General features: G+C 46.6%; 1 protein-coding gene across 4 annotated transcripts in view; it reads left to right on the plus strand.

Annotated features, from left to right (window-relative positions):
* Positions 1-15,974, plus strand: part of MERTK (MER proto-oncogene, tyrosine kinase) — a 54,174-nt gene that overhangs the window by 10,095 nt on the left and 28,105 nt on the right. For all 4 annotated transcript variants that reach the window (XM_083432994.1, XM_083432993.1, XM_083432995.1 and 1 more), the window contains exons 5-7: positions 3,720-3,806; positions 8,120-8,235; positions 15,377-15,560. In XM_083432994.1, coding sequence (XP_083289120.1) covers positions 3,720-3,806; positions 8,120-8,235; positions 15,377-15,560 — 387 coding nt within the window. The remainder of the gene's footprint in view (positions 1-3,719; positions 3,807-8,119; positions 8,236-15,376; positions 15,561-15,974) is intronic.

Here is a 15,974-nt window from a genome sequence, read left to right on the forward strand (position 1 = left end):
ACCCTAACCCCCAGATGTTGCGCCCGGTGCGACCAGCCCCCCCTGCACCCCCCCCCACACTACGCCACTGGCCACACAATTTCCTTGGTTTAGGGGATTGTTATAATGGGTGTGGTCCTTTCAAGTGGCTTATCTGGTTCTTACCGAAGCCTTTGAGAAAATCGTTTCAGTATTGCAGAATGTAGTAGGCATTTCCTTTTTTTAAACCATTTTTAAATAGCTTGGCCAATTTTCTCAGTGAAGTCACTTTCAAGGTTTGAGAACTCGAAGAGAGAAAGAAGACGAACTCCAGTTAACCAGGGATTGCCTTAGATTGCAGTGTTTCTTTTGAGCTTTACTTTCTGCTGACCTGAATGAAATCTCGCCTCGTTCCATGGCCGCACGTCTTGTTTTCTGAAGCGAGCTGCTGCTTATCTTGCTTGGCTTTCAGCCAAAGGCCTTGCAAACTGCATGCTTGGGAAATCTGAGGTTCTTCAGAAATTTATTCGGAGTTGCAGGAAGAAGGCTGGAAACCTCACATCAGTAACAGCTGTTTGGCAGTCGAAGAAACTGCCTTGGCACAATGGTGAGGACTCTCCATACTGGAGGTATTAAGCGGGGTTGGGCAGTCATATTTCAGGGGTGTTGTAGCTGCACGATTCCTCCATTGACCTGGAGGATGGACTAGATGACAGCAAGGAACCCAAGTCTAGCTTCCTGTGCTTCTGTCAGTCTTGTACATTAGACTTACCAAAGTTACTAGCCTGCCAAGAGACTAGTCTGTGTTTCCATGCTGGTCATTAAGGAGAACTTTATCCAACATGTAAGTGCAAGCTGCTAGCCTCTTAGCAGGATAATTTAAAAATTGCCTTCTTCCAAGGTGGAGGAGGGATGGGTGGATTAAGAAATGAAATCAATCAGAATTTAAGGCAACGTTAAATTATCTAACTTTGGGTACATGATTCCAAGTGTGGTATTTTAATCTTCCCATGATTCAGCTGGAATGAGGAGAACGTTCCGCTGAGTTATCCCTGGAGAGATACAGATTTTTGGCAGGGGGAAAAAGTTGCAGACCTTAAAACATCAGGAAAACTCCTGCTGTTTAAACTCTGCAAAGTTTTTCTTCCTTGGTTTTATTTTTTTAAAAAATAAGTAAAAGAAGGAAGTTGTCTTTTTAAAAATCAGGTCATCCCAGCCATCTACAAATAACTCTGTCCACCCACCAGCCAGACTGCACAGCACTTCCCACAGGAGGAGAAGCCACAAGGCGAATTCTGCCAAGTCTTGCTACTTGTTCAGCTCACATCAGTTTCAGCAAGGGCTTGGATGGAATAATGCCCCACTAAAAGGGAGGGCAACAACAGGGCTGGGTGGATCACATTGTTTCTGCAAAGGACAAGCTGTTCTTTTTACACCCAAGCAACATAAAAGGGGGGGGGGAATCCTCAGTTGTCTCTTCTGCTTTTGGCTTTGTTGCTTCTCAAGAAGTGAATCTTACCTCTGCTTAAAGCCAGAGCCTTCCGTCTTAGGTGGAACTAGGCTGGCCAGATGGGGGAAAAGACAAGGCTTCTGTACCTTTAATAGCTGGCTACCTGGTGAACATCCATCTTCTGCACACAACTATTAAAGGTATAAGAGCCCTGTTCTCTTTTCCATCTGGCCACCCTAGGTAGAGTTTTAAGTAGAATGAATGAATGAATGGAAAAGCAGTGGTTATACAGTGGTACCTCAGGTTACATACGCTTCAGGTTACAGACTCTGCTAACCCAGAAATAGTACCTCAGGTTAAGAACTGTGCTTCAGGAGGAGAACAGAAATCGTGCTCTGGCGGCGCGGTGGGAGCAGGAGGCCCCATTAGCTAAAGTGGTGCTTCAGGTTAAGAACGGACCTCCCAAACGAATTAAGTACTTAACCCAAGGTACCACTGTAGTAGGGACGTGGGTGGCACTGTGGGTTAAACCACAGAGCCTAGGACTTGCCGATCAGAAGGTCGGCGGTTCAAATCCCTGCGATGGGGTGAGCTCCTGTTGTTTGGTCCCTGCTCCTGCCAACCTAGCAGTTCGAAAGCACCTCAAAGTGCAAGTAGATAAATAGGTACCGCTCCAGCGGGAAGGTAAATTGCATTTCCGTGTGCTGCTCTGGTTCGCCAGAAGCGGCTTAGTCATGCTGGCCACATGACCCGGAAGCTGTACGCCGGCTCCCCCAGCCAGTAAAGTGAGATGAGCGCCGCAACCCCAGAGTTGGTCACAACTGGACCTAATGGTCAGGGGTCCCTTTACCTTTACCTTTTATCACTGTAGTAACAAAAAACTTGTATTGCCCTTTCTACAAGCCTAAGTGTCTAAAAAACACATATTCGAGTGCCGATTGGAAGAATGTCCTGAGTAAGTGTGTGTAGGATAGCCTTACAATACAATCCTATGCAAGTCTACTCATAAGTAAGTTCCATTGCATTACAGGCATCTCACTTGGGCAGAGGGGAAACCTCTTTCCTTCTGCCTTCAGAAAACCCAGTCAGCAAGCCTGGGTTTAGGGGTGCAATCCTGAAATGCGAAACCAGTGGCCCTCCAGATGTTATTGGACTCCAGCTCTCTTCAGACTTAGCCAGCATGGCCAATTGACAAGGAAGATGGCAGTCATGGTCCCAATAAGATATGGTAACCCACAGCCCCTCCCCTGCCTGGTGTAACCTCTGCCTTTGTCCTCTCCTGATGTTTTGGACTCCTGCCATCTAGTCTATAACATGGGTAGGCAAACTAAGGCCCGGGGGCCAGATCTGGCCCAATTACCTTCTAAATCCGGCCCACAGTCGGTCCATGAATCAGCGTGTTTTTACATGAGTAGACTGTGTGCTTTTATTTAAAATGCATCTCTGGGCTATTTGTAGGGCATAGGAATTCATTCATTTCCCCCCCCCAAAAAATATAGTCCAGCCCCCCACAAGGTCTGAGGGACAGTGGACCGGCCCCCTGCTGAAAAAGTTTGCTGACCCCTGGTCTATAACATCTGGAGGCTACGAAGCTGGGGAAGGCTGCTGCTGTAAAAGCAACTGAGCTGGCAGTGTGGTGCAGTGGTTAAGAGCGGTAGATTCGTAATCTGGGGAACCGGGTTTGCGTCTCCGCTCCTCCACATGCAGCTGCTGGGTGACCTTGGGCCAGTCACACTTCCTTGAAGTCTCTCAGCCCCACTCACCTCACAGAGTGTTTGTTGTGGGGGAGGAAGGGGAAGGAGAATGTTAGCTGCTTTGAGACTCCTTCGGGTAGTGATAAAGCGGGATATCAAATCCAAACTCTTCTTCTTCCTCTCTTATTCACTGACGGTTTGTCAGACATTCTCCATTTCATGACTTTGTTCTCCGCTTGGCCATATCTACAGCAGACGGCACGGGCAGGTTTTTAAATGGCTCTGTCAAAGTGTTCAATCACTTCTTTGGCCAAGGGAAATAATTTTACGAAAAGAAAAGAAAATGAGCCAGTCTTTCCCACAGAGAATCTCCCTTGCGGTTAGCAAAGTGCCACACTCGAGATGTTTATCCATATCGTCACAAACAGCACCTGGGAGTCTGGTTTCTTTCTGTGGTCTTGTGTTCAAGAAGGAAGCCGAGTTGGAGGAGAAATGGTTTCAATATCTTTTTCTTTCTTCCTCTGTCACATTCCCGTTGGCCACCTTGCTGAGATTCTCGTTTTGTTCCGCCTTACTTTGATTTTATGATTTATAGCCTTGTTTTAATTGGGTTGCAGGTCTTAACGAAACAGCCGTTTTCCACTGCGAAGCTCATAACGTGAAGGGTGTGGCTACATCGACGGAAGCCCGAATCAATATAAAAGGTCAGCCATAAGTATGACATGAGCTTGATTGTTCCCGCTAAAGCCTTGCTGGTACACGCCTGCAATTCTTGACTGCTTCCAACGTGCTCAGGTTCAGATATTCTGCGATGAGCACAAGGGGAGTGTTGAGAACCTGCCTGTATATCAGTGGGAAGCTGCGCAGCCAATTTCTGGACAGCATTTGTTCTGCGTGATTTCTCAACAATTGTCGCTAGCGATGAGGTGGAGCCTGAAAGATGATTTAGACTGAAATTTGCAGATGACCCCCAACATTCAGGTGGAAAATAGGATGAGGTTCTTTCACCTTTTGTAGGAGGCCCAAACACTACCTTAAAATGCCTGCTGGAATAAGTGATTTTTTATTATTGAACAGCATTTTCATGCTAACTTCCCTAAGACACATCCTTTTTTAAATCTTTGTTGGAAGCCACCCAGAGTGGCTGGGGAAACCCAGCCAGATGGGGGTGGGGTACAAATAGCAAATTATTATTATTATTATTATTATTATTATTATTATTATTATTAGCATGCTAATAGAGACATATTTGTACGCTGCATTTGCTTGGGGAACTGCCACCACAAAATTTGGAAGCGTGACCATTTAGAATAGCTGTGTTTCAGTTTGTGCACTGTTTTGGGAAGAGCAATTTAGGGAATTTTGGGTTAAAAGGCAAACAGGTTTGCCCCAAGGGTGGTGTCCTGCAGTGATGAAGGCTCCAGGAATCTCCTAGCAGTGATGGAGCAATGGAGTCTCATGTCCTTTTGAGTCTTCTACCAGTGGAGTCTTCTAAGGGTACCAGTGCTACATCCTCAGGCCAAGGAAGCATCAGTCCTGAAGGTTCGACTGGTAGCAGGAGTCTGGGGGCTAGTCCTGCATGCCTTTCCTCACCTCCATCACCCAACGAAGAGGAATCCTCGTCCCTGACCCTGCATGTGCTTACAGCCATGTCAAGGCAATGGTTCTCGCTGCCTCTGGCCTTGCAATGTTTGGAGAAAAGCTCTAGGTCAGAGCTTTCCAAACCTTTCATGTTGGTGACACATTTTTTAGACATGCATCATCTCACGACACAGTAATTCAGCTTTGCTAGCAAACCAGAGGTTAAACTAACCCCTTTCCAGCCCCGGGAGGAGCACAGGGAGCGTTTGCACAACACACCTACACACTGCAGCCGACACACTAATGTGTCACAACACACAGTTTGGAAAGATCTGCTCTAGGTCCTATTTGGCTCTCATCGATTTCATTGGAAGCATGATGGGGGTCTGTTGATATGGGATGGGCCTGGATATCAAATAGATTGATTTAAATTCATATGTTTTATCTGTTATGATTGGCCCCAATTTACTTTGGGCAGAAGTGAATCCTCTTGTCCCTGATTGACACACAGTGTAGGGGACTTTATGTAGTGGGAGAGAATTTTTTTTAAAGATCCTGGGATAGATGCTCAAGTTTGTTAAGGTATTCCATTCAGCAGCAGCCTAATGTAAAAATAAAAATCCCCTTTCCTTTCCTTTCCTTTCCTTTGTTTGCTCTCCAGGGATCTTCCTAGATTTAGGACTCAGAAAGAACACAGTTTACTTCTAAATAAGGCAAATTATTATTTTGGGTCCTGAACAGAGATCATACTTAGCTCTGCTTTGCTATGTCTCTTGCAATGTGTTCCAAAAATAGTTCATAATTCTGTATTTCCTCAAATGGTCAACTAATAGTTATTCCATTATTTCTTTCCAACCAGTTCCACGCGCCATAAAACAGATTTTGAAATTGCGTGATTTTTTCCCCCATGGAACCAAAGGCACAGATCCTTTTGGATTCTCATCATTTTTACAAGGGATTCTCTCAAACCCACATTTATAGGTTGATTGTTTTGTGATTGGTTGTTTTTGTTGTCATCGTATTTAAAACCGTAAATATCTGTAAATTGGATCAGTGGTTTTGTGGTACTGTCAAGCACCAGATCTTTGATTTTTTACTGCATGTAAACTTTAATTTGATGCTGGCTTTTTTGGGGTGGGGAACCTTGAGAAGAACCACACAAATCTGTATTTATCCTAATAGATCTGACTATTACCCAGATTTAACAGCAAAAAGCAAGCAATAGGTCTGTGTATGCACACAATATTTTTCTCTCTTTCTTTCTTTCTCTCGGACTCTCTTTTCTCCCTGTCAGAGTAGTGGTGACTCAGGGGAAGGGGGAGAGAAGCGATTGGGGTGGGGGGTTGTTGCCCAAAACACTCCCAAAAGACTCCAAATGTGTTCAAGGTTGGTGATCGTTGAATAAACTGGTTGCCAAGCCTTTTTTAAAAAACCAACAACACTCTTGTTTGCTCAAGACGGATTGGCTTTTGGCTTGGGTAACGCTGTTTCTATTATTTTTCTAAAATTACTTGTGTTTCTAGCTTGCTCTGGGAGCTAACAGCAACTTAAAAATAAAACTGTATAACTCAAAATTCATTAAAACCAGACTGTGACGATGTGTAGATGTATAGTAGGGAGAAATGTGTGTTTGTGGGAGCAGATGTTCCTGCACTGTGCCTTCAGTGCCTTGTCTGGAACACTCATACAGAAGAGACTGACACTTATTTAAAGTCCTTTATGGGATCTTTCCCCTCTGTAGCAGAAGAGCAACACTTAAGGTGAAAACCAGAGTCCCAGGTAGTGGTCAGGATGCTGCAGAGCTCAGACTTAACCCTGTGACTGTAGTGTCATCTTCACCCATTTTTCTTAACGGTGCTTTGAAGCTGCAAAATCAGACATGGGGAACCAGTTGTGGCTGGACTAAAACTCTCATTATCCCTGATCTTTAGCCATGCTGGCTGACACGGGTGGGCACTGAAGTCCACCCACAGCTTTCTCATACCTGAGCTAGAGTGTTGCGCTTAGACTCAGGAGACCTGGGTTCAAATCCCTGCAGGCATAAGCACTGAAGAAGATCCCTGCAGGATTAGGCCACTGACCTATCTAGTCCAGCATCTTGTTCTCACAGTGACCTGAATGCAATAGCACTCTCCTTTCTGCAACGGTTGTGAGTAAAAAAAGTGGGGGGTGGGGTGTGCTTGGCAGGCCGGGATGGGGGGGGGGGCGGATCACGTAAACGTACCCTGAGCATCTTGGAAGAAGGGAGAGGAACATATACAAACACAACATCATATTATACCTGAAGAAACGTCTCCATCCCCATCGTTCTGCCCGGACACTGAGGTCCAGCGCAGAGGGCCTTCTGGTGGTTCCCTCACTGCGAGAAGCCAAGTTACAGGGAAGCAGACAGAGGGCCTTCTCAGTAGTGGCACCCGCCCTGTGGAACGCCCTCCCACCAGATGTCAAAGAGAAAAACAACTACCAGACTTTTAGAAGACATCTGAAGGCAGCCCTGTTCAGGGAATCTTTTAATGTTTAACAGACCACTGTATTTTAATACTTTGTTGGAAGCCATCCAGAGTGGCAGGGGAAACCCAGCCAGATGGGCGGGGTATAAATAATAAATTATTATTATTTTATTATTATTACTAAATGTCTTTTTTGGCTGCCATCCTAAGCACACTCCCAGACTCTTAAACCCCACGGAATACAGTGGAACTTGATTTTGAGTAAACCGGCATATAGGATAGCGGGCACTGTCTGGTCATAATTTGACAAGCGGATGGCTTGGCCGTTTTTATTTCTGCCCCCTCCCCAAAGCTTAAAATGGAGCAATTCTGATGGTTTTGCATGGTGTCCAGTGATGGGAGGTTTTGCTTCTGCACATGAGTTTGGCAAACCGCTCTGAGCTGAAGCATTCCGTCCTCACCCATCCTAGAATGTTCAGTTCACATTGAGTTCATGAAACATCGTACCCTGACCTGTTCTTAATGCATGGTTGACCACATCTATGAATGTGATGGTTATGCCCTTTTAAGTTTTGCTATATCAATCACTAGTAATAGTTGAATAAGGAGGTTTTCATACCTGTCCAATTCTGTGTTCCCTATATCAATCATTAGTAATAGTTTAACAAGGAGGTTTTCATACCTGTCCAATTCTGTGTTCCCTTTCCCAACCTTTAATCTATTGGTGATTAATGCCTATATGCTACCCTTGCATATGATTTGTGTTAACCAATCAGCAACAAGCACATATGTGGCAATGCTGTAATATTCAATAAAAGGGACTCTCTGAGACATGCTCAAGAGATGCCTCCCATATGACACTTGTCACTCGTCTGTCGTTTATTTCAACCCAACAGTCCAGAAGGCCTGGCAGTGGTGTGTGTGTGTGTTGTGCTGGCTGCCATATTCAAGCACTATTGCTGAAGATCTTGCTCTTTCTAATGCAGGAATCCCTTCCCCTCCTCTTGAGGTGCAAGTGAGGAGCAGAACAGCTCACACGATAGCAGTGTCCTGGATCCCAGGCTTTGATGGCTATTCGCCTTTGAGCCGCTGCAAAGTTCAGGTATGCCTTTATGCGTTGTTCAGCATTTGTGTGGTTGCTTTTGCCTGATGTTTCCTATGGTACTTCCAGTGCCGTCATATATACAAATCTCCTCAGAAGTAAGTCCTGTTGAGGCTTTCTCCCAAGCAAGTGAGCATAAGGTTGCAGTCATTGGTACTTCCCTGCCCTCTGTTGCAAGGCTGCAGAATATGGGGGGATGTGGCAATTCTTCTGGGTGCACTGCTGCAAATCAGGATTTCCCTGCGTGTCTTAGTTTGCCTTCCTGCAAAGGGAAGCTTGAAAACAGAACTAGTGTTATGCAGAAGGGAAATATATCTAGACCCTGCGATGGTCAGTGGCGTAGCGTGGGTTGTCAGCACCCAGGGCAAGGCAAGTAATTTGCGCCCCCTAACCCGGGGCAAGGGAAGTAATTTGCGCCTCCCCCCCCCGGTGCACTGTCCCTCCCCCAGATAGTCCCTCGCTCTCTCTCCGCACCGCACCGCACGCCTGGCACCCTCCCCTCCACAGTGGGCGGCGACCCGGCGGCTCGGATCGGATTCGCACAGCCAGCATAGCAGTGAGAGAGAGTGAGTGAGCCAGGTAGGGGCACAGAGCTGCGAGTGCGAGCGCGCCCCCCCAGATGTTGCGGCCGGTGCGGCCAACCCCCTGCACCCCCCACGCTACGCCACTGGCGATGGTCACCAACCATTTGGACCGTGATGTGCAGGGGTCTGCAACCTTTAAGACAAAAAGAGCCACTTGGACCCGTTTCTGAAGGAAAAAAACCTGGGAGCCGCAAAACCATTGCGACATCTAAAGCATGTGCGCCGCTGCCCTCCGATCTGACAGCGGGCAGGAAGGTGACGTCTGGACGGTGCGTGACTAACGCACACACCGCCCCCATGCGACATCACCGCCAGTACAGCGCCCGCCACAGTGGAGAGTGTCGGGGCGCACAATGCGCCTCCTCCCCTCGCTAGTATCCACCCCGGAGCCACGGCAAAGGTGTAAAAGAGCCACATGCGGCTCCGGAGCCGCGGGTTGCAGACCCCTGGTGATGTGGTTTGTTCTTTCGGCCTGTTCTTCGTGTTCATCTTTTGGCTGGACAGGAAACGACACTTTGCATTTTTTAGCATTAAGTACGATTTTTACTGTTTGGGTTATTTTATTTTATTGTTTTTTGTTTTTTTTTTTGCAAGTCGCTTTGAGGCTCTTTTTAAAGCAGTGAATAAAACTGAAAATAAAGAATAAGCTGCTTCTCCTCTGTTAACCTGGGTTCCTGAAAGCCAGGCTTGGCTAAAGGAAGAGAAAGCAAAGGGTGGATGGAAAGAAAAAGAGAGAGTCACCTTCCTCATTGCTCAGAGTAATATGCGCAACTGGCATTTTCAGTTCTTCTTAAAGAGAATTCTGGGTGGCACATGTAGGAGGAACTCCGATCAGAGTTCATAAGTGAGTCATCTGAGCTACCGAGGTCCAAGTGGCTGTTGTCAATTTTATGAGTTCAGGGTACAAAAGCCTGGCGTCAACTCCTTCAGTGTCTGCCTGCAAGAAATTAAACAGCAAGCGTCTGGTGATGGCTGGCTCAGTCATGCAGGTGAAACGGCAACACAGCTCCCTTTGAGTTCATTGATTTACAGTGGTGCCTCGCAAGACGAAAAGAATCCGTTCCGCGAGTCTCTTCGTCTTGCGGTTTTTTTCGTCTTGCGAAGCAAGCGGATTAGCGCTATTAGCGCTATTAGCGGTTTAGCGGCTATTAGTGGTTTAGCGGCTATTAGCGGCTATTAAAGGCTTAAGGGATTAGCGGATTAGCTGCTAAAAGGCTATTAGCGGCTATTAAAGGCTTAAGGGATTAGCGGATTAGCTGCTAAAAGGCTATTAGCGGCTTAGATCAGCTGATAAGAGGCTTAGCTGTTAAGCGGCTTAGCGAACAGCTTTTAAGCGGCTTAGGGGCTTGGGAAAAAGGGGGGAGGGGGGGAACCAGGAATCGCAAGACATTTTTGTCTTGCGAAGCAAGCCCATAGCAAATTCGTTTTGCGAAGCACCTCCAAAACGGAAAACCCTTTCGTCTAGCGGGTTTTCCATCTTGCAAGGCATTCGTCTTGCGGGGCACCACTGTACTTACATTCGTAGTCAGCCCTTTCCATCAGGCTTGAGGGGGAGAACAAGAGCAGAAGATCCCAGCGCAACAGAATGAAACCTTGCTGTCTCACAAGTCCTTTGCAGACCTAACCCAAAGCATTGAGGGCCAGACCAAACAGGTAGACCTCAAAATACTCCTGAAATGTGCTCAGAGGGGCGAGTTTCAGGTGCAAAGGGGTTCTATATCTGGGACAGGCCTCTCTCTTGCCCTTGCTCTCAGGAGCTGATACGTAAGCTTTTTGCAAACATCCATTCCAGGTGTAACTGACTGCACAGTGGAAAGAAACAAGGTGGCACTTGCTAGCTTGGCTTTCAGACTCCACATGCTCTAGGCATCCTTTGTGCCAAAGTCTATGTGCATACACCCAAAGGCTGCCTATGCACAAACTGCCCTGGTCAACAGTATGGGTCGGGATTGTATAGTTACTGGTGCCAGATTTTGGGAGGCCTTGAGCAAGAGGCTCTCACTGAGGCCCCCCCCCCCATCTCCAAGCAGGCACAGCTATAAGATGATGGTAGTTTGCAAGCGGAAGAACCCAGGTTCAGTTGCATCCCTGGGAGAGAAACCTGTCTAACACTCTGGAGAGCTGCTGCCAGTCTGTGTAGGCAGTACTGAGCTAAATTGTCTGACCTGGTGTCAGACAGCTGCCTATTCTTTTATGATACTGTACAGAAAACACTTTGGATCTCCTTTCCCCAGGAGATCAGATGAGGTCCCTTCTTTTTAATGCTTTTCCTGGAAGCAGAAACCTTTTTGTTTGCCAAAAATGTGTGCAGGGTGTCTGTGTGTTTTCCTGTTGCTGTTCTTAAATGTTTAACTCTGGGTTTTATGGCGATGAGTTTAGGTTTTATTGCATGTCGCCTTGAGTGCCCTCTGGCTGGGATGGTGGCTGGAGAAAAAAACAACAAGGTTGGATCCTGCCCCTCCTGTGAATTCTGCCTTAACTATTTCAACTTTCAAAGATCTTGTTGTACCGGCAAAACGCTCTGCAGTTTGAAAATGGCCAGAAGTTATCAAGCGAGGCACTGTCTGCTTAAGCATTTGACACATTTCACAGTAACTCTGAATGCAATTTATCTCGCTTCCCTTCGGTCACGCCGTGTCAAATGAACAGAACTGTGTGGATGTTGGAGCGCAGCCAAATAGTTTTGGTATCTAAGCGGTTGGCGTTTGGGGTTTCTCAGAAGCCACCGGCTTCACAATAACAGTTTGTGCACCCTAAATTCCTGGGGGGAGGGTATTTGTGGGCTGCCATCCTCCACATGGTTCAACAACTTGCATCCCGTTGATTTCTGGGGGGTGGAGGCAGCCTGTATATTAGGGCTGCAGCCCCTAATGTAGCTGTTGAATGCTGAAGCAGGGGGCGTTTGCTTGTTTATTTTGCCTGGAGAAATGGGATACAAGGAACAACACTCTTGCCATCCAGCCTTTATGACCTCGAAAACACAAGGATGCTTCAGTTATTTTGTTGCTGCCATTTCAACCCATGCTTCCCCCAATAAAAGAGCACAGAGCAGTGCAGAAGGTTTTCCCCATATCCTCACAATGATCCTGCAAAGTAGGTTAGGCTGAGAGCAGATAACCGGCCAACTTTGCAGCTGGACAGGGATTGTGAACTAAGTCTCCCTGCTCCGTTTAACATTCTGCTCTTTACATTATGCTGCTGGTGGCAATCCACATCCCATGGAAGCTGCTAGTTCAGGCAACAAAACACCTATGCATGTTCTGAGTGGTCGGGAGGACTGATCGGACTGATCAGGAGTGGTCAGACTGATTTGCTGCTGGAGATGGGGAAAAGGGTGTTTCGAAAGCATGCTAGCGATTGCCAGAAAAGCAACAGGATTCTCCGGTTGGAGGCAATAAGCTACAGAGCCACAACTTCATTAGTGTCCAGCTGCACATTTATACACAAACTCAAGTAACTGAGTCCTAACAGTATCTGTTAGGATCTGAAGAAGTGTGCATGCACACGAAAGCATATACCAAGAACAAACCTAGTTGGTCTCTAAGGTGCTATTTGACTAGGAGAACAGCAGCAAGGTGGCAGGTACCTGTTCCCTTGAGTCTTTCCTCACCACTATTGTTTCTGGCAGAAAACATTTTTGGAAAACAGAAAAATGGGGCAAGGCTGTAACTCAAGAGAAGGGCACGTGGGATGGTATTCAGCTCAGTTTTACTCTTGAGTAGTCCCATTGAAATTAGTGGACCTAATAGACTCGTGTTTATTAATTTCAATGGGTCTACTCTGCGTACAACTTAGTTGAATACCACCTGTGCTTTGCAAGCAGGCAGTTCCTGCTTCAGTTTCTGGCATCTCCTGGCAGGACTGGGAAGGGACTGTGGCCGAGACCCTGGAGAGCTGCTGCCAGTCAATGTTGACAATATTAGCTCAATGGATCAAGTAGATCCCTATGTAAAGGGATGGAGAAAGCATCATCTTCCATTCTTCCCTGTATTTGTCACATGCACCGCCGCTTCCATTCTGCTGCAGTCCGCCTTCTGCCACAAACTATGCTGTTCATCTTGCTGCCCGATGTTGGTGAAATGATGCAACCCACTTAATTTCGTTGTTCCACTCCATTCATTTAAATGCAAAAAAAACTCGATGCAAATGGCAGGGGGCTAAAATTCAATGGTGTATTGTTTGCAGACCAAAAGCAACAGCAAGAGTAAATATTCGCTGGGTTGATTTCCATTCTGGACATTGGATGAATAAGTGATTTCTGCTCTCGTTTCCGTCAGAATCTGCCAGCATCCCTAGGTTCTGTGCAGAACAGAGAAAAATCCCAGGCAGAGATCCGTTGCAGAGCCACAAGATCTCATGGATTAGTGACCGAGCAACACCTTCTGAAACTGCCACGATTGGCTAAAACAGGTCACAAGGACTCTTGGCTGGAAGCCACAAGCCCATTGCTCCCTGTTCTTTCCATGGCTGGTTGTAGACCAGTGGAAAGCCCCAGGATGCAGGCAGAAACCCAATGTCCGGGGCAATGCAGGGGTGCAGAGTCACATCCGCACAGCAGGCCGCCCTTTGTGATCATGCTCCGCTTTTAAATAATTGTTTCATTCAGCTGAGGAAGTGCCCTTACATGCAGATAACTGGGCAGCATCAGGATTTCCTCTAGCTGGGTCTTGTTCCTAAGAAAGGTCAGGGCATTCCCCCCCCCCCCCCCATATCTCACTTTGCACAGATGTATTCCTTCTAGTGCCGAAACATAAAAGCATCTGTGAGCCTGGTTATTGCGTTTCCTACGTGATATTTCCACAGTATCAGCTTAAGCAGCACCAGTTGCCTTCTGGAAACTCTAATAAGCTGCTTTTGTGAGTTGCGGTGGGTGGATCAGGAACAGGGTGATGCCTTTCCTTTCTCGATGTTGTCATGTCAATGGTATTTGATGCTGCATTCCTGCTGAAACTCCGGAAATAGGTCGGAAAATAATAATATTTTTAAAGAAACCCTATGACTTAATATTCTGTAACTGGCCACTTTACAGATACTGTAATAAAGGAACAGGATTTCTGAATTCGAGAGCATTCAAAATCCCCAAGGCAAGACCGCTTTTAGAGCTCTTAGCATTTGATACTCACAAAACCAGGCCAGAATTACTATGGTGTTGATGTTTTTAAAAGGCGGTGTGTGGTGTGTGATTTGGTTTGGTTCCTTTCCCTGGACCAAATGGCCTCAGACACCTTTGGGAACACAAGAGCCAGTAAGGTGGTGGCAAATGAAATACACCAAAAACAGGAACAGCTGGTTTTGATTACACTTGTGTATTTGCCTGCCAGGGCATCTGGTAGCATCAAGGGCTGCTTAATTTTCGTTTTCTGTCTGGTGGTGTGTAGCACTGAAGTGAATGCTGCCAGAGATGAGACTAGGTTTGAGCAATACAGGCAGGGAGAATGAGACTGGGTTCTGCAAAAAGAAAAAATTTAAAAATAAAGATAAATGTGCCATGTACAATGTAAAGGTAAAGGGACCCCTGACCATTAGGTCCAGTCGTGACCAACTCTGGGGTTGCGGCGCTCATCTCGCTTTACTGGCCGAGGGAGCCGGCGTACAGCTTCCGGGTCATGTGGCCAGCATGACTAAGCCGCTTCTGGTGAACCAGAGCAGCACACGGAAACGCCGTTTACCTTCCCGCTGGAGCGGTACCTATTTATCTACTTGCACTTTGACGTGCTTTTGAACTGCTAGGTTGGCAGGAGCAGGGACTGAGCAACGGGAGCTCACCCCGTCGCGGGGATTCGAACCGCCGACGTTCTGATCAGCAAGTCCTAGGCTCTGTGGTTTAACCCACAGCGCCACCCACGTCCCTTGTACAACATACCTGGCTTGTTTTAATGATAATTTGAGAGGGGCAACAAAACAGAGAAAAATGGTTTTCCACTGAGGGTGACGGTAAGAATCATTGCCTTGACTTTTATTTGGCTGCAGGTGGGAAATCGCGTGGCTAAATACAAAGACTAAATGTCTTTGCGAAAACAAACAAGCAGACACCCTGCACACAGAAAGATAGCAGTTCAGGGATGAGGGTTCTAGTTTCTCCCTGCCATTCTTATTTTCTAGCTACAGGGATTTGTATGTTTGCTTTCTCTCTGGACACATCTAGTCACGTAAGCCCTCACTATGAAGATTTGCAGCTCATTTTATGACTCAGGTGAGAGCTAGGCCTAGGCAGATTCAGGAATTTCTAGTTGCTTTCCCCTCTTCACGTGAGTAACGCATGGAGAAAATTTGGTTTGACCCCAAATGTGTTTCTGAAGCTTGTGTTGGGCCTTGGAACCTCTCTTCCTCTCGCCTTGGGCACTTCCTGTAACTCTGTGGAAAGGAAAGTTTCCCCATGTGCTCAGCCCAGAGCCATTCCTTGCCGTTCAACATGCTTATTTTCTGTGGCGAGAGGCCGGGCTTGCCACTTCTCTTCTTGCAAATTACACAGGGCTGCTGGCAGATAATTGTGCCTGTAGCTATGGAACTCCTTGCTGAATCATCTTTGCCTTAACCATTTTTGTTCTTCATTTCAGGTGACGGATGCTTTTGCACCAAGCAATGCCTCTGTGTTGGTTTTCAACACTTCTGTGCCCCCTCATCTGTACCGTATTCAGAATCTGGGGGCCAGGAAGGATTATAACATCCGTGTTTCTTGTATGAACGAAGTAGGCTGGTCTGCCTTCAGCCCGTGGATAACTGCCAATACAACAGAAGGAGGTAAGTAAAACAAACTATTTGAGGGTTAGCAAAGTCTGTAACCTGAAGCGTCTGTAACCCGAGGTACCAGGACACTGAGATCCAGCACCGAGGGCCTTCTGGCGGTTCCCTCATTGCGAGAAGTAAGGTTACAGGGAGCCAGACAGAGGGCCTTCTCGGTAGTGGTGCCTGCCCTGTGGAACGCCCTCCCAGCAGATGTCAAAGCAATAAACAACTATTTTACTTTTAAAAGACAACTGAAGGCAGCCCTCTTTAGGGAAGTTTTTAATGTCTGATGCTGTACTGTTTTTAATATTCAGTTGGAAGCCGCCCAGAGTGGCTGGGGAAACCCAGCCAAATGGGTGGGGTATAAATAACAAATTATTATTATTATTATTATTATTATTATTATTATTATATTATTATTATTATTAT

Source organism: Podarcis tiliguerta (genome assembly GCF_965153285.1).
Source record: "Podarcis tiliguerta genome assembly, chromosome: 3".
NCBI classification, from domain to species: Eukaryota; Metazoa; Chordata; class Lepidosauria; order Squamata; family Lacertidae; genus Podarcis; species Podarcis tiliguerta.